This window comes from Platichthys flesus, chromosome 16 (genome assembly GCF_949316205.1).
Source record: "Platichthys flesus chromosome 16, fPlaFle2.1, whole genome shotgun sequence".
Classification (NCBI taxonomy): Eukaryota; Metazoa; Chordata; class Actinopteri; order Pleuronectiformes; family Pleuronectidae; genus Platichthys; species Platichthys flesus.
The window spans coordinates 12,905,909-12,927,060 of NC_084960.1; the positions used below are offsets into that span (position 1 = coordinate 12,905,909).

Sequence of the window (21,152 nt, forward strand, 5' to 3'; positions counted from 1 at the left end):
ACTTTGGACTCCTAGCTCAGTGTGGCAATGTGGTGTCCAAGGAAACGTAGCAGAGGGGAAATAACGTATAGCCCAATGACAGCTTGTTGCTGCGTCTCAAATCGGACATGTCAATTACTACACTGCATGCAAAAGTCTAAACATATTGGTGTAGAGTCAATTTCTGCAGGGTAATGCTTCTCAAATTATGCTCTTTCGTTGTGTGGTGCACTTTGACAGGAGCTGACACCCACCATAATATCTCCCGGCTGCTTTGCTCACTTGACATGGAAAATAATATTTTTCTTTCTTGTGCATGAACTCTGTTTGACGCGATAGTGGAAATTATGCCGCCCTCAGCACCAGTGCAATGGTGGCGTTGAAGACCGAATGGTTGTTCCTCCTTTTTAGCTACTCAGCCTATACAGTTTCCATTTAGGGTGACAAGTGTAACCATGAAACCGCCAACTTTTCATCATTTTATCACAAAATCATTCATATATTGTTTCTTGTTGTGTGTGTGCATCTTGTGACCTACCTCGATGTCTCGGATCAGGAGCTGTGTTGGCGTTTCCACTGGTGCTTTGGTATCAATGATTTTCTGGACGGCACATGCCCAGTGCACAGCCTCATTGAAATGCTTGGTGTATAGCCTGTAGCAGTGCTTCCGCCCATATACTGTGATGCTCCAGTAGCCTGAAATAAAAAGAAACTGTAAAATACACAGCATTTTACATGACTGGAATTTGTAAACACCTCCACTAAAAAGGTTATTTTTAGTCTGGGTTTGTTTGTCTGATAGTTGGCAGGATCACGCAAAAACGACTGCACAGATTACCACTAAACCTGGTGGAAGGATGTCCTATGGATCAGGAAAGAACACACATTTCCGTGCAGATGTGGATCAGGGGGTGGATGTAGGATTTTTTCCCCCACTTTCTTTAACAGTGCGAGATAGGGCATTCTATTATTATTGTCGTTAATCTCTAAGATAAAAATTCATGGATCTTGATCAGGCATGTTTAGGCCACTGATAATTCTAGTGAATTATTGTTTTGTTATTTAAGTAAATGGGGAAGAGACCAGTGCAGTGTTCACTTCACGGGACACCCTGCATTTCTAACGTGACTCCTTCTGACTTCCTCTCTCGGTATTACTGAGGGTCAGAGGTCAGGATGAGAGGAACCTACGCCAAAACCAAACAAGAATAGTTTTTGTAATGATTAGGCAGGACAAGTGTTAAACCCAACAGTGTGCTCCCCCCCCCCGCCACGGGGAATGCACAAGACGTGCTTCCTCCTTGTGCAGAGGAAGTATTAGCCATACCCATGTCAGCCTGCTGCCCCGTGGCTGTTGTCAGCCTTTCCTGCTACGTGCCTTGACACCACCTCATTCTTTGTTTAGGTTCTCTAAAATACAAAACCCGAAATGAAACTGCCATTGCCCAGTATGAATCTGTTTGGTGCCCTTGCATTTACTCTGGTGTGACTGGGCAGTGATGCCACAGATAAAACCCCTTAAAGGGAAGTGGCTTATAGGAACACAAAGCTATTCAGTCGTCAAGCAGCCAATGAAGCTTGTGACAAAGCCAAAGTCCCATGGTATATTCAGTTCCTAAGAACTATGTTTGGATTCGAGTTCGGAGATTTTAAGTGGTTTGGTGAAGTCAGCGGGACATAATCCCCGCCATTGACGGACAGGCGGACAGACTCAGAGGAAGGGCGGCATGTTTGAGTAATACATTAACTCGAAAAAAGGACAAGTCATCCCTGTGTCTCTGCCTGTCCGGCAAAGATTCTGCTCTTTCGCGTCAATGTCTTTTGTGTCCTTCATCCGAGAAGTGGAAGGGAGATGCCCAAGCTGAGGTTTCTAGACCAACCTTGAACCATGTTTTTCGACCAAACACGGCTTGGGGCTTCCCAAACTTACTCAGAATTACTGCCCTGGTGGGAAGGGAAATGGGCCCACAACACGTCACGGACAAAAAAAAAAATCCCTTAACAACTTTGTAGGAATCTTGTAAAATGTCTCGTCACTGTACGCTGGGAGTTAACATGTGTAAGTGGACTGATTACAGGCATAAGTCAGTTAAGCTCCAGCCCCGTGTTGTTGTCTGCCTACGTTCAAGCGCTGCTCACCTGTTTCCTTGTAGGACTGCTTGTCGGGCCAGATGACGGAGCAGAGGCTGGTGAGGACCAGCGTGCCCAGTCTGCGCGCTCCTTTCTCTGGGCCGGTGTAGTAGTCGAGTGAGTCCTGGCTCAGCACAAACCAGTACCGACGCTGCTTAATCCAGTTTCCTCGCACCTCCCGCAACAGCCACCCTTTAAATCAAGATATACACACATGCACGGAATGACTACTTGAAATGAAGTCATTATAATACATCAAAGAGCAGAGCTGTAATGGTTATATGATAAATTCATTAGTCAATCAATGTTCATTTGTCAAAAATTTTTGCTAGTTTTTTCTTGTCTCAAACTAACTAAACTAAAATCTTTAGTTTTGGACTGTAAGTTGGGCAAAGCAAGGTATATTGTTTACACCTCTGTTTGTTTGTTGGTTGGTATATTTGATAGTAAGTAAAAACTACTTGACAGATTTCCATAAAACTTGGTGGAAGGATGCAGTATACTGAATGTCAGGGATGAACCCATTATATTTAGCTGGGGATCCCATAGAGGGGGCGGATCTAGGAATTAGTTTATTGACTTTTTCACAATGTTTTTAAGAAAAATGAATGAAACTTGAGAAGTGTGTAAAATATGGTTCCGCTCAGTTGAAGTTAAGGGAACAGTTTCGATGGTGGTGGAATGCGCTGTAGTGAGTGGTGTTCTGGTTGAAGATGTCACTTTGAGCTCTAAACACAGGACTTTGTGATGGACATTTCTCAATATACTCTATAACTTTAATTTAATTAACAAAACAAAGCTGATGTCATATAAATGAATATCCCTTGTAAAGGAGGATATGGATTAGATAGAATCAAGTTAACGTTCGTAGTGATGCATTTTTATTTGGTTTAGTTTATAAAGTGTTAAGTGCTCAGCAACTAGACACTCGGACCATCATTTCCCCCTTCAGAGCTCTGGGTGGTAGGTGGGCTATAGTCATGATTCTGCTAAACCAGCGCTGCCACACCAGTCTTCCCTAAGAATAAATCCTAAAGCCATGTAATTATCCATAAAGTTTGCAGCAGTCCGTATGTGACTGCCTTGTTGGGGTAAAGAGTAGGGGATAAAAATACAGCCGGTTAATGGCACAGGCTTTAAAACCTGCATGCAGCCAACATAATTACCACTTTAGAGGTTGACAGAGTGAGAAAAGGAGGAGAAGAGAGTGAGAGCTACTGGAACAGTGTGACAGCTACAGACAAAGAGAGTAAGGCAGACATGCCTTCATCCAGCGCAGAGGCATGCCCGCCGACCCTGCCAAGCCTGGCTCCACAATGCAAGGCTGTTGTGTTCCCAAAGTCCTGAGGGTTTGGAAAGAGAGCAACGGCCCAGATCCACTGTTCCCAAACAGCAGTGAACCTCCTCTTCCCCCTGAGCTATTTGTGCAAATTGTCCCTAATAAATATTTAAACTAAGAGTAGATAAATAAACAAGTTTGGCAGGGTTCGGTCCAGATGCCTCCTCAGAGAGAAACAGACGGAGGAGGATAGAAGAGTCCTGGACAGGGGGTCAAGCGTTCATCCAGAGGTCTGATGGAGAGAATCAGGCCTCTGGATGAACTGGTTTCTGTCACTGGTTTCAAGCAGGCCACCTGGAACGACACTAGGGATGGGTGGGAGTTTCTGAGCATGCTATACGCTGGCAGCGTGCCACATGTGGGGGGGCCGTGCATGTGAGAACATATGGTTCCTGCATGAACACTTCCGAGTGGTTTCAAAGGAATAATTAGGCAAACGTACCCTGAACTTCCTACCACGTGAAAAACAGCAGTGACGCCACGCCAGCATCACAACTTCCTCTGTGGTTAGAAATCTGCGTGCCACCTGTCCACCTGTGCCGCCGGGGATTTGATTCCCCCACCCCCTTTCCCTCAAAGTGGTTTTCAAGGCAGCGCAAAGCATCCACTGTCTCTCCACTACCCTGAAATAAAACTGGAGAGGGAGGAGGGGGCCAAGGCTCAGCCTCTCAGGCCATGTTTCCTGTTTGAGAATGTTTTTATATGATATAAGTGCCAGGTTTGAACTCACCATAAACCCACCCAATATAGCCCAAAGCAAAAACCCTGGAGGTACTTAACACCACATCAGAGGGGGGCAGCATCAAAACCCAACGTGAAAGGGGTATAAATAAAAAGTATGAGGTAAGTCGGAGCTGAGCCTGCTGACGGGCTGCGTGTGGGAGGCAGACACACTGACTGGGTGAGGGACATAGAGAGAAGGGCATGGCCGGTACTGTGACGCCTCGCTCGCAGACACAGGACATCCCCGAAGAGACTGCTCTTCTTTGGGAACTTTGACAGAGAGATAGGAAAGGAGCGCGGAGCAGCAGAGTCCCGGGACCCCCTGTGTACCCCTCCCCTGGTCCTCCATCTGGATCCCATCTCTCTGGCCTGCTAATGCCTCCCCTGGGGGCCATGGCTCGCCCTTAATTTGTTTCATTTGTGACCCCTGACCCCGCCCACGCCCTGCCCCCTCAAACACGGATCAAGAAGACAATCTCTCTCTGTGCACTTCCATCTCTCTGCTGCAGGCCTCCCATTTTCCACGCGTTTGAAAGAAAAAAAAATGTATAAAGAAACTTGAGCTTTGAAAACCACTTCAAAGTTTGACTTGAAAAACTGTTTCACATAAATGTTGGAAACTCTGCTCTGCAGGCCTCTGCATGCTGACAATGAACATCCATAAAGGATCATCACTGAAATTAAAACACTTACAGTTTTAGGTCAGCTAACGTTATCTGCTTGCTTTTCCTGAAGTAGTATATAATAGAATTCAACAATATAACTAAGAATGAAGGAGCCAGACTGTATAATTAAAAGCAACACATAAATAAACTGACTCACAGACTGAGCTGTGGTTTACTGGAGCATGAGAAGCTGTGAATCATGTGAGGAGCAGTTCATTTGATCTGTGAAATCAACAAAGCCATGTCAATAAACCAATGTCAGCATTACATTACATTACATGTCATTTAGCTGACGCTTTTATCCAAAGCGACTTACATTTTTTTTTTTAGAACACTCATCATTTTATGAGGGGCCATCTAGGGGTTCAGTATCTTGCCAAGGACACTTAGGCATGCAGATGGGATAGAGTGGGATTCGAACCGGCGACCTTCTTGTTGCAGAGCACCCACTCTATCCCCTAGGCCACGCTCTCCAGCATCCCTGTCTGTCACCACTCCAATGCATTTTACGCCACTCATCGGTCTATATCTGCAATGTCTGTGCCCTATTTTAGATAGCGGGTTAATATTTCGCCCCATGTAGCCTCAGGATGTCCTGAAGAAGAACAAGCAAACAAATAAAAAAACACAAAGAAAAACACAGTGAACGAGGGGGAAAGGCCCTAATGGAGGGGTTCTTGACAATTTGTGCAGCGCAAAATGGAATGAGGGGGATTATCTAATGCCCTGAGGTGTGCTACTGTTGTGGTGGCTTTGATATTGTGTTGGGTTAAAGGATGGGGCCGTGGAGCACGAGCTGAAATTCAAAGTGACAGTGTAATCAATGGCCCAAGGAAAGTGGCTGTCCTCTGTTTTGGAAAGGAGCTCCTCACACGTCTCCGCCAGCAGCGACAGAGCGAGGGAGGGGGGGCTGGCCGAGGGCGCATGGTAACTGCTGTCAGAATTAGGCAATCTGACTGCCGCCACTCCAAACTGGAACGTAACTTATCCAAGCGCTGGCGTTTCATCGCTCGCTCTCGGTGGCAGAAAAAAAAAAAGGAAAAGAGAATCACGGAAATATCCTATGAGATCATTCCTCAAAAGCATCCCGCGCGCACGACAGGAGCTGTCCCTAAGAGAACACACAGGGGCGGGAGACTGGGAGCAGCTGTGGGCCACATGTGGTCAGAGTGAGGTTGGCTACAGGGCGACAGCTCAGCATGAAACTGCGACAGTACTTATTAGGGTAATGAAAAATATACTGCACTTAATGAGATGACCAGCACCAAGATGGGCCTGCAGGGGATTTATTTATTAACTGAAATTAAGAGCAGGGCTACAAATTAAGATGGTTTTCATTGGTGATCCAACATGTTTGATTACTCTATTGATTATACAGGTTGCAAAAAAATTATTGACAAAATCGTATCATAATTTCCTCAGGGTGAAGTCTGCAAACTGAAGTTTTGTTTGAAGAACAGTCGACATTATTAAATTTGCACTGATATGAAACAATATCCAATGATGGCTCCATGTACAGACGTGGGGAAATTAGAATCTAATTACACAGAAAGAACAAGTTATCAAATTTGTTCTTTCTGCATTTGACAAGAAAACCTTTGGAACTTTATATCAAAAGCATCAAATCCTGGAATCAATGAATGCAGAACGTTTTTTCTTGTTGATTATCGAAGCTCATAAAAAAAAAATTCCCAGCTACAGATCAAATAATCGACTTCTCCTTTTAGCCGTGTGACTCTCCTCCCCACAGCAAGTTCATAGCAGGTGGAGGCATTCAATTTGAGCCTGAACACAGCAACAGTGGTGCAGTTCTTTGTTGGGTGAGAATGAGACTCACCTTTGACCAGCAGCTCGGGCTCTTCCTCCAGGCCCATCTTATTCCTTTCAATGATCAGGCTCTTCATCTCTTCAGGCGCCTCTGACACGGTGTGCCTGTGTGGAAGAGCAGGAAGAGCGATGTGAAATAACTCACCTCAAGTCTTCCCCCGACTACTCCACCACCGCCCCATTGGGTGACTAATTGGCCTGGAGACACACGGTTGGCTGCGAACAGCGCCCTACACCCCACCCAACACCACCACCACTCTCCAACGTGCCAACAACTAGTCTTCCCCGATACTCTCAGTTGGGGGGGGAGTCACGCAGCAGGGGGTGGATTGGAAGAAAGGCCACGAATATCCGTCCTCCAGCGTTCTCCCACTTTCCCTCCCTAGCAGCACACACACACACACACACACACACACACACACACACACACACACACACACACACACACACACACACACACACACACACACACACACACACACACACACACACACACACACACACACACACACACACACACACACACACACACACACACACACACACACACACACACACACACACACACACACACACACACACACACACACACACACACACACACACACACACACACACACACACACACACACACACACACACACACACACACAGCTCGTCTCTCTTTTATCACTCCAGCCGGCGAGCCGAGCCGGCGACTGAAAATAAACGTGACAGAGCGACGCCGGCCGGATTCCCGGCCAGACAGCTCGGGCCGGTCAGAGGGAGGCAGAGGGTTCAAGGGGTCACAGCCTTGCCTAGTTAAACCATAAACATCAAAAACATCTGTAAATCTACTGCACCGCTTGCTCTGTCGCTCCCCATTTAATGCCTCACCATCCCGTTTGCAGCTCCCTCCCTCTGCATCTGGTCGGGGGCCATGCTGTGGGCGTTATTATCTCAGGCCAAGGTCCATTTCCAGTCTCTGCGATTGTTTGGAGGTTTTATCTCTCCTCATTTATTTGCCTAATTGCTCGTTTATTTTCTCTATTTCCTGGGTCTAACAAGCTTTGTTAGGTACAAGTGAGAAACCCCGTCTTCCTTCCTGTCCTCCTCCTCCTCCTCCTCCTCGAGGTATCACTGCTCAGGAAATGAGCCGAGCCCTCCCTCCCTGATATCTGGCCTCTGGTTACCTCCTCGCACTCCGGCTGATTTATGTCATTATTGATCTTATAATGCTTGGAATGTTCCTCCTCACGGAAGGCGGTAATAATCAATGAGTCTGAATATAGCCTAATCTGCTTTGACTCAGCTTACACGACTGCAGAGGCCATTTCCTGTCTTTTTACTGACCTGATCCTGTCCACACAATGGCATATAAAGTGGATCCATGGGACACTGCCTCCCATTTATACAATTGTGTCCTTTTATTAAACATAATTCTAGATTGAAATTGATTGCCATCTATAATGTAAGCTAGTGAAGCTCTGTCTATCTGGTGGGTCATTTTTTCTTTTCGCCCCCGTCTGTTTGTTTGTTGTTCGACTGTTTGTAAGCAAGGTTACGTGATAACTACACAACGGCATTTCCAGAAACTTGGTGGAAGGATGCTGTATGGGTTAGAAAAGCACTTATCAAATTTTGAATACAAATCAGGGGGATGATTTTGACATTTTCATTCCTTTCCCAGGAAATTATTCATGGGTACTAAAAGGGCAAATCAGGCATATTTAGAAGACTGATATCCACGAGAATGTGCAATTTAGTGCAGTTTGATTCAATTTAATGTGACTATTCTGCCCTGGCGGAGATTTGCCCTCTAATGCCTATTCTAGTTTTCTAGACTCATCACCAAAAAGCAAGAGAAGACAATCATGATCCTGTCACATTATACCCAGTCAGGCTGTGTTACTAAGCCTGCTCGCTTGCTCCAGCAACAGCCTGCGAGGACCTCTGAGAGTCCGTGCATCCACAGACTCCACTTAAAGGCATTAAAATAAACACAGACATGTGAGGACGTCTCGCATTTGAGGTTGTTAATATCCCCTGCTACATAACAGAGACATACGCGCAGACGGGCAGAGTTACTCTGTGTGCCGCCCAAACAGGACAAGGATTAGAACTAAAGAAAAACCTACGCCTCCATCGGAGAATATAGGCTTTGGTACACGGCAGCTGTGTTTATGTTCAGTGCATCCAAAATGTCAACACACGCCGTTTCTTAATCCAGGTTTAGGTTGAACTAATATTACAACAAGGACAAATTTAAACTTATAAACAACTGCTGTAACCAAGCGCAGTGACTCGACTTTACAGTAAGTGAAAGAGGTTATAAAGTACCCAAACATCTTGGAAGAATAATCCCGCTGAAAATCAACCTCGGTTCTCATGTCTGCAGATTGTTAAGTCATGTAGACATCTTAGCCATAATGCCAGCACAGACAGAAATCTGTTTTCCTGCCCCTAACTGGACGATCCTTCTTTCTTTAACTTGAAAAACTTTATAAATCAACTTCAATGCCCCTTTTAGCTCACGCAGAGAGGAAGCACAGGGTATTACAAGAGGACAAAAGCACAGGTCCAAACCCAAGGTTTGACCTTTCGCAACACAAACTAGCCTGACCTTCAATTTAAGTGTTACTTTGGCAGAGTCAATATGTGCATTGTGTTAAAAAAAGCCCGGCTAATGTCCAAAATCAGGAGACGGGCTGGAGACCGCAGCAGTAAAGTCGTCTCTAGAAAAAAGATCGCTCATGATAACCGACTCTTACTGTTGTCATGAGATGTCTTTCTTCTTCATTTCTCTCATGTTCTAATATGTTCTCATTGTTGCAACATATTAAATAAGAAGAAACTTGTAATTATGAGGAGATAAATCGAGGAATCAGCGAGTTTAACTATGGGGGAAGAATCATATAGAGCTGGACAATCTTTGTTTCTTGTCTTCTAATGTGTTCACGTTTTTATCAATCAACATCTGCATCACATGATTGAACCGAAACCGTCTGTCCTATCACTCTCCTGAAAAACAACATGCTATACAGCTCAGAGCAACTGCACTGTTGATGTTGAGGCTTCGGATCTCAACAGCTGTCCAGCTGCCCCCTACCACCACCCCCCCAGCCCCCAGACCTACCACCCCCACATTCCCAGAAGCCCCAGCAGAGGCTGTGACGGAGGGGGCCCATCGTAGGCGGCTTCCTGCGGACTGCAGGAAACAATTTGATATGGGGATTAAGCAGCACAGAGAAAAGAGTGAGTGCACATATACAGAGAGAACACCTCTCTTCCCTGCCCTGAGGACTGAGCATCAGCTACTGCGGGGGAGGAGCGTCATTTCAAAGTCATTGTCGGAGATGATTTGAAAATCAAGGTTCAAATCAATCATTTTCTCTGCTCTGCCCTTTTTGATTGAGATGAAATCGCAGACTGGAGACCAGTTATTCTCCTCAGACACAGACAAGTTTTGTTTCAAAAGGGAAAGAGCCATCACAGAGATTCAGTTATGGAAGGTAAAACAAAAACATCTGCAGGCTCTACTGCCTAGAGCAGCTCAGAGCAGCGAATGTAAAATGTGGGCTGTCCCTCAAAGTAGGAGAGGGGAAGTCAAAAAAGAAGAAACGTGATTTGCAAGAAGAAGCTTTACCATCCTGTGCAATTCAATGTCCTCTCACATTATTTAAGAAATGAGTGACAGTGTGTATGTTGTGTAATCTGACTGCTGGTTAGTACAGTGTGAGTGAGACGCAGAGTTGTGCTCATTACTACTCATCCATTCATCACTAGTTCTCGCCACCACTAACTGGTGTGTGCCCTGTTTTCTTAGTTCCACAACTGTTATAGCTACTCAACACAAAATTGAGTAGGGTTGCAGTAATTATTTATATTTTCTGAATATCCCGCCATTTTCTTCTTGATCATCTTACATGTCATTCTTGAGTAGAATAGAATTTTCCTCGGCTCAGTGTGATGTTTTTGAACGTCTTATTTGAATGAATAAGACGAAAATCCACACATTGTGTTGACCGTCGTGTGTAAAACAAATACTGCATCATGTTTGAAAAGCTGGACCCAAAACGTATTCAAAACCATTTAAACTTTTTACGGTTGATCGATTAATCAACTGATCAGTACAAGCCGGAGGGATAAGTTAATTAATCAATCGTTAACATACTAATGACCGTAAATAGGACACAGTGAGTATCCAGAACACAGCAGCTTCATGTTTTGCTGGACTATCTTCTTGAACTCATCAATTTGCAAAATCTAACACACAAAAAGTCACTAGCTGACCTTATTTTAAACCCATAATTTTAACATAACACAGCATAATGGTATATAATTAAAAACAATGTTTTAAAAACACTGATGACCTTGTAAGTCACAGTACTGCCTTGTTGCAGATCCCACATGGTTGTGGCCGACCTCCACTCCGGTTTAGTCTGGTGCAGATTTACTAGGATTTACAGGTCACTGAATTCCATGTAAAAGAGAGAAACGCGCACAACGTCCCACCTCTTAACAGGTGAAAGAAAACCAACCGGAGAGTCAGGGAGATGTAAATCAACTCCCAGAGACGAGCTTCAATTAGCCAAAGTAAGTGAAAACACCATTTGGACTGTGAGGTTAAGTGGTTAGCATTTTATCACCGTGAATGCAATTAATATAATTCACTGTAGCCGCACTCCCTGTAAATCTCATCGGCTTCGACCTTGTTTTATCTTTCTCACTGATTATATGATGAATAATGAATAATACATGCTGTTATTGGTTAGCGTACAAGTTACAATGAGCACTTCCAAAGATTAAAACTGGTTCAGGAATCGGAGGCGCTGTCTGCTCGGAATCGTTTCAATATTTATTATAAGCAGCCGAGTTGGTAAACTGATCACGTCAGAGTGTGGTTTGTAAAGCCAACAATGTCACCAAACGAGTTTCTGACAGTTAAATAAAGATGAGTATTTGCACTAATGTGACCTTTTCAGCTAAATTTAACAAGGAGTTACACATAGTCTGTATCAGGTCCAATTCATAACACGTAACAAAGCAAAGGTAGCCTGGTTAGGCTAGCAACAGGGGTTAGAATGCAACACACCCAAATCCGCGTAAACTGACTTTCCTGTTCTCCCATTCTAAAGACTGCCTGTGAATGCAGCATTATCTACCGTTTCAAGCTAGAGACGGACCCAAGCCTAAGGTCCGTTCAGAAATACTGTTCATCACGACTGATGAGCCAATTGTCAAGGGGCCTTTCACGGTGCCACGCTTAAATCTGACAAGTACGAGAAGCGCAATGAGTTGATTAGTTGTGACCATATGTAGCCGCTGCGATTGAGTGATGAGTAATTGATTTCAGTCCAGGGTCTAATCACAACGCAGAGACGCTAATTAAAGTGAGAAAAAGCGGTGTCCTTGCTCTCGGGCTCAGATGACCGCATTGGAAACAGCCGAGACTCGTCCCGGGATACAAAGCGGGTCCTTGTCACCACAAAAAAAAAGGGCACATTTTCAAAAAGTGATCCTGCGTCAGAGAAAAAATACTTTATCTGATGCTGACGAGACAGCCAGACGGGTTCAAACAAATGAACCCAACCCAGTATGAGAGTCAGATGTCCAGGCTTATCTACTGGTCCCGAATGATGGGCCTGCGTCACTTCAGACGAATTTTTTATTAGACGTCCCAACAAGCATAAAGGATAAACAGCTTTGTCTAAAACAGAATCATAATAAGAGTTTCTTTTTGTAGAAATCCATCCTCCTCTCTTTCGTCTCCATCCCCTCCCCCCCAGTGCACGAGCTGGCTGCATTGGCCTCTGGCTGAAGCTGGGCTGGTGGGAAAATGGGAATGTGGTGATTAAGACTGGGCCTATATGACCTCCCAGCTAAAAATACGCTGTTTACTCAAGACCACTGCCAAGAAACTCTGGACGAGGCAGAGGGGAGAGGGAAGAAAAGTCATGTTTTGAGAAAGGGGGAATGTGGGGGGGGGGGGGGCAGGAAGTCAGAGTTGGTGACTGAAGGAGAGTGTGTTGATTAGAAAAGTGTGCTGATCTAGCGTTTTAAAAAATATCCGAATGGAATCGCTTTGATCGAGATGATGTGAACTCAAACATTCTACATTTCCTGATGTCGTTCAAGGGGTCGCTGAGTGATGGGTGGATGGTTGACAGACAGACTGACGGACACTCAGACAGCCAATTACCGGGGGCCCACTTCTAAGCTTTCTACCCAAACACTCACATGTTACACACACACATGTTACACACACATGTTACACACACACACGTACTGTATATCCACACACATGAAATACATTATCAAACACTGGTCTCTTTCAGCCATCGCCGCCTGGCAGCCCAAACCACAGCATGTCAACTCTTTGACAGTCAAAGGCCATCAAAAAAACGAAGGAGAGGGGGCTAATGAGGGAGCAGATGGAACAAATGATGAGAAAGAGCGATGGGGAAGTCCTCTGGTGTCCATTTCTCCTTTGCACTCTGCCCTGCCGTGGCTGTGAGACGCAGTGAGGAACGTAAAACTAGTGATGATGCAAGACAGATTTGAGTGTGAACACAGCAGGAGGGAGCAGGCTGGCTGGCACTGTGCTGACTGAAGCTCTGGTCGGACCTGGTATTACCGACCGGCCTGAGAGATCCCATCACAAGTGGTCAGCGCTAAGTGCGTGAGTTCCCACCTGACATTTAAATGTGTCCTGAATGTATCTCCTCATCTCCACAGCTTGCTTCCCCGCTCTATACGCAAATATACAGGACACGTAGAGTTTACAGATGTTTTGATGACTGTGTGTGTGTGTGTGTGTGTGTGTGTGTGTGTGTGTGTGTGTGACTGTTAATATAGTGGCAGCGGCTTCAAACAAATCAACGTATGGATGGAAACCGAGAATCGTAAAAATAAGTTTAATCCGGGTCAGAGGAGGTCCTTTGAGTAGGCGGTCCTTCACATACTGTATGTGGTCCACACAGTGGAACTATTTGAGACTATTCGTTTTTACTCTGCCTTGTTAAAAAAAAAAAAATCGGAAACTCAAAATGCATCATACACAGAAAGCATAGTATTTCTACATTCTAAAATGACTGACAGCAAGACTTTATTCAGGAGTTCTGAGAGTCTGTACACACCACTATCGAATGATCTGAGCATCACTATATTAACCTCAGCCTGGTAGAACAAACAACAAAAAATTCCCCCCAATGAATCAGCATCATATCTGGGCCCGCTACTCAAACAAATATTTCAGATTTGTCTTTTACTGTGTGGTTTAACTCAATAGCTCAATAAAAGTTCAAAGTAAACCCGAGCGGGACGCCTTGTAATGACTAGTGACTAAAGATAAACTTATATGACCCCATTTGCTATAAAACAATGCCATGACTTATCAGATCCTGGCTTTGCTTCCCTTCCATACGGCTGAACTCCTGGGCGTGTCCACTCACTGGCCAGGTAATGACCGAGCACTGCACTCTCTAATCTCTGCCCTCAGTGTGATGATTACAGTCATGGCTTCTAACACACTCCCTTCAAAACCACCACCACTATATTGTCAAAGTGACACACTCGCATGTGCACGCACGCACACACACACACGTCCGAGCCACACCTCTTCTGGGAGTGCTGCTGATGTGGTCCTGAGTCACCCGGTCTGGATTGCCTACCTTCCTCCTCACGTCGACCCATTCCTGCTCTCAACAGTCGGCGTGACGGCAGCCCAATGTGTCAGCTTCAGCTCAACAACCTAGCACCCGGTGGACAATCTACGAGAGTCGCTGCAGGACCCTCCTTTATGCACGGGCGCTGTATGATCGTCCTACAAGTCAAGCTTTGTGACTCAGCGGCTTTGAGTCAGCAGATGTACAGTGGAGATTGTGGATGGCGTGTGGGGGGGGGGGTGGGCTTGAGGGGATGATAAGGGCATGATGCCAGAGATAGAGTGGAGCAAAGCCAGGCTACATCACTGAGATCACAGCTCTGTACTAATAGTCTGGATCAAGCCCTCCATTAATCACTCCTTCCCTTTGTCTCTTGCATTCGCTCGTACACCACATGACTGTTGTATTATTTGTCGGCCGCATAGTGGCTCCTTGTAACAGGCAATTTGAATGCACAACCTTCAAACTAAAAAAAAGCGATTGAATCGTTGTGGAGCTATCTGGATATTACAACTACGTCGGGTCACAAACGTCTGGGTTGAATATTGATATTATTGGCCACAGCTAAGCCGACCTCTGAATGGAAAAGTTCAAAATTCAAAAGGTTAACGAGTAAAAAAACCGACGTGGCATTATCCACAAGCAGTTAAAGCAACGCTGCAACTTGCGATTATTAGACTATCTGTCAATACAGATTCGATGCCACTTGTACCGATACACACGTGAAAATGTGTGCGGCTGTAAGGTCAAGCACATGAGAGGAAGTGCAAAAAAATCAACTGAGAGGCCTGTAGTTACACATGTGCCAGGGAAAAATACAGAAATCCACAGCACCCAGAGGAAGTATACAAGTAAAAGAAGGAACTATAACTTCCTTTTTTTTCTAAGAGGGGGAGGAGGGGGGGGGGGGTTCTCTCTCTCCTTACCCATTTGTTCCATTGGCTGTACGAGTTGGTTGAGAAACAGTCACATCAGCTGGACTCTGTCAACAGAAGAGAGAGAGAGAGAGAATAGGGTAAATAGATAATAATGCAACACAAACATAGGCCTGTCCTTAGAACGAGCCCACAGGTTGCAGATGGTCCCTCAATGGTTTGCCTTCAGTGGACATGTTACAGTAGACCATGCAGCCATTCCTGGCAATCCCAGCACATAGCTGCTCTGTTCCTGTAATGCTTGGCTCTCACTTGCAACGGGGTGCGCTGGTGGGGAGAAATATGGCATGCAAAACAAGCTCATTTAATATAGGAGAGGGGAACAGAGGAATCGTTTGTGCCGTGGCTGCGTGCAAACCCCAAAATGCTTTTATTGTGATCAGTCATTTCTCTGCGAAGGTTGTTAACCTAAAAATAAACCTGGTCTTTGAGATTGCACTCATCGCAGGAACAGCTGCCTTGATCGTTTCTGCCCACAAGTACATAGAGACGTAAGCTGATGTTAAAAGGCTGCCAGATTAAAGATAACAGGGAGATCGCAGAGGGGGATTCTATAAATAAAGTCATGGAGGTGTGCTGATGCTGACTATCTGACAATCACAGTCATACAAGTTATATAAGTTATCCAGTCTGCTATAGCCAGATAAAATATCAAATCACATTCCCTCTTTCTTGGCCATCAGTTTTGTATGGAAATTGGAGTTAGTGCTACTACACTATACAAGTTAGCCTGCCACTGACAGACACGTAAAATCAAATTTCACTGGTGGAACAATGAACTTTTCACTGCGGGACTCCCCTGTTAAGCAGATGAAGGATGTTTCTTTTCACTGTTCCTCAGCCCTTAGAGTCCCAACCTGACTTTGGAAAGCCCCAACAGATATCAGTGCTTGCCTGAGAGCAGTATGGGCTGATTCCCTTATGTGTGAGACAGGCAGTACCGTAAGTCCCCCCTGGCCAAACTTGTTGTCTCTGTGAGCCACAGCCTTGAGCCAGCTCCTGCGGCTGCCCCGGCCCAGATTGGGTGTGTTGGCCTACCTGAAACACTATCCAGGTCAGATCTGGGCCCCTCGCAGTTTACACACACACACACACAAACACCCCACACTTTACTACTGGGCAAACTAGCCTAAGTTTAGCCCATGCCCTGTAAAAACAAATGAACTGCTTCTTTTTGGGTGGCTCAAAACTAACAAAGAAATCATTAACTATAAATGTATAGGCTAGTATGGGATCTGTGTATTTACAAGGCAGATGGACTCTGAAGCAAATGAGGAAAAGACGAGGGTACGGATAATAAGAGGCAATTAATGTTTAACCAAGGATGAGGTACTGTAAATGTCGAACCAGACAGGCAAGAATAACTGAGAAGCACCGGAAAGCGACTTGTGAATGGTATGGTGTGTACGGTAATTCCCTCCCCCTGTCTGTTAACCATAAATGATTCAGCCGAGCCAACAGCCCCAGAGAAGACAATTCAGACAGACAGCCATGACTGAAAGCGACAAATCAATACTAATCACATCAACGACTGCAAAGCTGTAAATCCACGAAATAAACTAATCAGACAATCAATAAACGAATGGTTTAGGTTGATCGAGTTACAAAGATCTAGGCAGTTCTCCACATAATGTGACAATTTCTAGAAATATAGCTTTCCAATGAGTTAATGGGGTGTGGGATGAGGAGTGAGGATAGCGTGCGATGCAGAGCCCTGGCAAAAGCTCCCCCTTTGGACGGGCAGTGGATGAATCACTCCAGACTAGAACAGAGCATGGAGGGAAAGAGGGAAAGAGGGAAAGATGCTGTGATGTGTTTGTTCCGTGGCTGACTTCCGCTCTCGCTTTCCCTCTGTCTACTCTCTCTCTTTCTCTCTCTCTCTCTCTCTCTCCCTTCAGCTCTCCTGGGAGGCTGAGTAACCAGGAGGAAATGCTTGGGCTCAGCCAGTGTCGGCCTGAAGACCAGATGTGTGGCCTAGAGGTGGTGAGGCAGAGACGCAACGGAAACCAAATATAAACCAGCGTACCGTGACACCTCTGAAGACAGAGGGCAGTAGTGACGGTTATTGGGACCCACTTTCAGCGTGGTGGGACTGTGTCTGTTTGTTCCAGGCAACAGGATGCACTGCGGTGCTCCCATCCACAAATACAACTGCACAGGATGGCGCTACTTTATAGGCAAACGTGACTTCACCTTGCATAAATGTTGAATGAAGTTTCAGTGGAAGTGGAAAGAAGAGAAAATGACGGGTGTCCCGTCCTAAAATTAGTGCCGTGCTGTCCTAACACAAGAGGCATTCAGCTCTCACTGTTTGGGCAGCTGTTGGAGAGCAGCTTCATTGAATGGGGACTGTAAACACGCGGGGAAAAGGGTTCTGACATGGCCCCGTGCTCTTAAGGGCAAAGCCAACACAAGCGTCAGCAGCACTGACTCATGATTCCAACCTCAGGGAGACCAGTCCTGGCAGGGACAGCGCGTCACCGTTGGCTTTGGTGCTGTGGATGCGGCAAATCCCGGTGTCCTCTGGCAGCATGTTGGAAAACAACTTTGGAGATTGTGGTGAAAGTTTTGGACGTCTTAAGCGAGGGAGACCCAACTGGACCTGCGGGTTGCTGTGGTCATCCCTAGCAGGAGCTGGACGGAGTCCTGCTAAATGCTGCATTTCAGCATTAAAAAGTCCAAAAGACACACAGAGACACACACACAGAGACACACACACCCGGGGAGGTCTGACCTGCTGTCTGAAAATGTGGCTTGTCAAGCTCGTGACAATATTGAGCTCTTTGGGTAAACGATGGAACGTAGCCCTGAGGGGTTTACCCTGGGAATCTTCAACCACCACCCCCTCCGTTGACACCATGAGAAGCCAAACAGTATCTGCTATACATCTGTATATTCTGAAGGGTGGGGGGGGGGGGGTCTCTGGGGAGCATAACCAACAGAAATTGGATAAGAGTGGGTCAGCTGATGATGATGATATTGGCTTAGAGTGGTTTGACTATGGCCTTAATTATTGGCTGAGCATACACTATTGACACAGGGTTACAATACCCAGCATTAACCACTGAGGCAGATCAAAAGAAAACAGGATTGGTGGGAGTGGATTGATTTTCTGCAAGGATCATGTGATCAATAATCAATAACTTAATGACACCTGGGTAACAAAAATAATTTTTCCAAAAGGCCATTTCCTGTCTTTGGTCACTTGGTGAAACATACGTTGCGTCAGTCAATAAAGTGGATTATCCTGTAAAGAACTAATCTGATAAACTGAACATGATAGATTAGACTGGAGTACTCTACAAAGGAAAATATACCACTCTGATTAATTGAAGAAGACATTTTTATGGACGAGGACAAATCAATTCCTACTTATGAATATTTAAGAGTAAGATATAAATAGCACCAAGGCCAGAGCCATCAGTGGTGTATCACCACTTCAGGGGAGGGGGAGCAGCTCCCAAGAGAAAGAAGCATTAGAGCTCCAAAGAAATCACTTTTTTTCAATCTATAATAATAAAAAACTATAAATACAGCTTTCATTTAGGAATTATTGTTAATATATCTGTTATGCACCAAGAACCCCCCCCCCCCCTTCCTCCGATTAATATGATTGAAACTGACAGCTCTGAGTTCAGTGAGCTTGGCTCAACATGCAGTGACAAAAAAAAACGTTATTACAGCTAGGTGAAAACGATTTATCCTATTCCAGTTACTACTTGGTCACACATCTGCACATGCATTTTTAAAGCTTTCATATTAAAGTTGTCCAAAAAACTTTAGGTGGATTCTAGGCTTTCACTGGTCATATTTATCTTAGTAATTTAGAGTTTTTACATGGACCGGAATGCAATCCTTAGGTCAAGGTCATAGCACAGAGTGCGTTCTTCTCCAAACAACACAGGTAAAATACATTAAACCAACGTTAAACTGTATCCACCCAGAGCAGCACATTTTGGGGTATAGATTCCATTTTAATGAGAGATCCGGGGAAGTTATAGGGAAAGGAGATCTCTTTGTTTGGCTTTAAAAGACTTCTCCAATGAGACGTTACTATGATCCCGTATTGATTACAGATTTGGAGCCCAGTTGGGTTCCTCTGACCACTGATGGTCAGGCAGATGGATTGAAAGTTTGCCAAAGAGAAGCTTGCTCCAAACCAACAGCGTTATCAACAGAGGTGCTGGTTGCGTTGGAATTTTCTGTTGAGGAATTGACCGTGCAACACTTCGTTCCAAACGTTTTCATGCACAAATTGCTGCAGTGTTGCACTGGTTGGCTGCTAGCAGATAAATGGGCAAATAAATAGATTAGCACTAGTGGCTCCAGGTTGCAGGCTACCACTTTCACCTGCGTAAAGACGAAGAAAACTAAGTGAAAATTCTCCTCGAACACACAGTCTGATGTGGGGAAATGCTCCCAGACTCCAGGGTTACGTCCAGGTAAATTGTTCTACGAGGCTGCACATAAAGAGCTGTAGGTTGGGTCATAAAGAGAGAGCCTACCTCAATTCAAGGCAACAATGCACCCTCACAAGGGGATGGACAATACTGGACTCTCTGTCGCTGATCAGATGACTAACATTACAGAGAAGACAAGGCCACAGTCTTATTTGCAACTGGGTGGACGAGGGCCAAACACACAGGATCAGTTCAACACACTGGGCTCTGGAGGTTGCATCATTGTGTGCGTGCGTGCGTGCATGTCTTTCTATGGTTGTGTGGACACAACTTTGCTGGAAACATTTCGAGGACATCACAACCAGTAGGTTAGAATTATATTTAGGCTGGGGGTCATATGGTCAGTGTTGAGCCACAAGGCATTGTCATTTCAATGGGTGTTCTCCTAACTGTAGAGTGTGTGTGTGTGTGTGTGTGTGTGTGCGCGCGCGCGCGAGCTTCCATGCAAACCTTGACGTCAAACTGGGCAGCAGCAGCAGTCTGCGATCGAGGCTCGCACAGAACAAATAACTCAGTTAACAGAGAGCATGTGAACACGGAGAGCTTGCCACTTCAACACGCGGGCTGTGCTGTGAACACAAGCTCTTGAATTATCAATACATGTTGACTTTTCAAAAGTATAATGACACTTTCTTATCAAGGGCTGCAGCCACATCTGCTTGCACAAAGCTGACATTAAGTTGACCCTGTTTTATGAATTGCTCAAGGTGCAGCCATGTGCAGGGCGCACCGATACGTCTTTCCACTCACTTTTTTTGGACATTTTCTAGATGTGCATGTGTGCGGCGCGTGGGGAGCAGCTGAATGTGGTGCATGCAGGTGGAGAGTTAGGTTTTTACCCGGCCATTGGGAGTCAAGTCCTCCTTGTTGCGCAATTCGAAAGACTCTTCCTCCTCTTTCTCCCCATAGTCGCGTCCGAGCAAACTGAAGCCCTGCCTGCAGCACAGAAACCAGCAAAGTCCTTGCAAAGGCATTCAAATGAGCTTCCGTGGGTCTTTTAAAGCGTTTCTCTCGATTATCTCCAGGTTGAGGTCTTCCTCGCTCACGCCGCGAGGAAACTCCAGGGGCTGCGTGAGAGCAGACGGGACACCCTCTCCCGCAGATGTCCGGTGAAGAGGAGGAGGAGGAGGAAGATGAAGGGAAGCATTAGATCGCTCTCTCCCCTCTGTCAGAAACACATGGTGAATGTCTACCAACTAAACACGGCGGCAGTTCTACAATCCAGAGAAGTGGATCGGCGGGGGAATCCTTCACCAGTTTCCAGGTCTCCACTTTCTTCCTTGAAGAACTGTAAAAAGAAAAAAAAACTAGCTCGACATCCAGATAAGGAAGTGGACGTTTAAGATGAGGGGTCGGATGAGACTGAGAGAAGTCATCCTGCAGCTAAGATCACCTAAATGTAAGTAGTGATATGTGGCAGCGCACCTCAGAGCAGCAGCCACTTTTTGA

General features: G+C 45.5%; 1 protein-coding gene across 2 annotated transcripts in view; it reads right to left on the reverse strand.

The window, feature by feature from the left end:
• plekhh3 (pleckstrin homology, MyTH4 and FERM domain containing H3) overlaps positions 1–21,152 on the reverse strand; it is a 33,244-nt gene extending 12,092 nt beyond the window's left edge. The window contains exons 1-5 of one of the 2 annotated variants that reach the window (XM_062407404.1): positions 20,543–21,152; positions 15,235–15,290; positions 6,673–6,767; positions 2,118–2,300; positions 518–675 (exon numbers count right to left, since the gene is read on the reverse strand). In XM_062407404.1, the coding sequence (XP_062263388.1) occupies positions 518–675; positions 2,118–2,300; positions 6,673–6,767; positions 15,235–15,290; positions 20,543–20,677 (627 nt within the window). In that variant the 5' untranslated portion in view covers positions 20,678–21,152. Of the gene's footprint in view, positions 1–517; positions 676–2,117; positions 2,301–6,672; positions 6,768–15,234; positions 15,291–20,542 lie in introns of those variants that run through there. The other variant, XM_062407405.1, reaches the window with a different exon arrangement.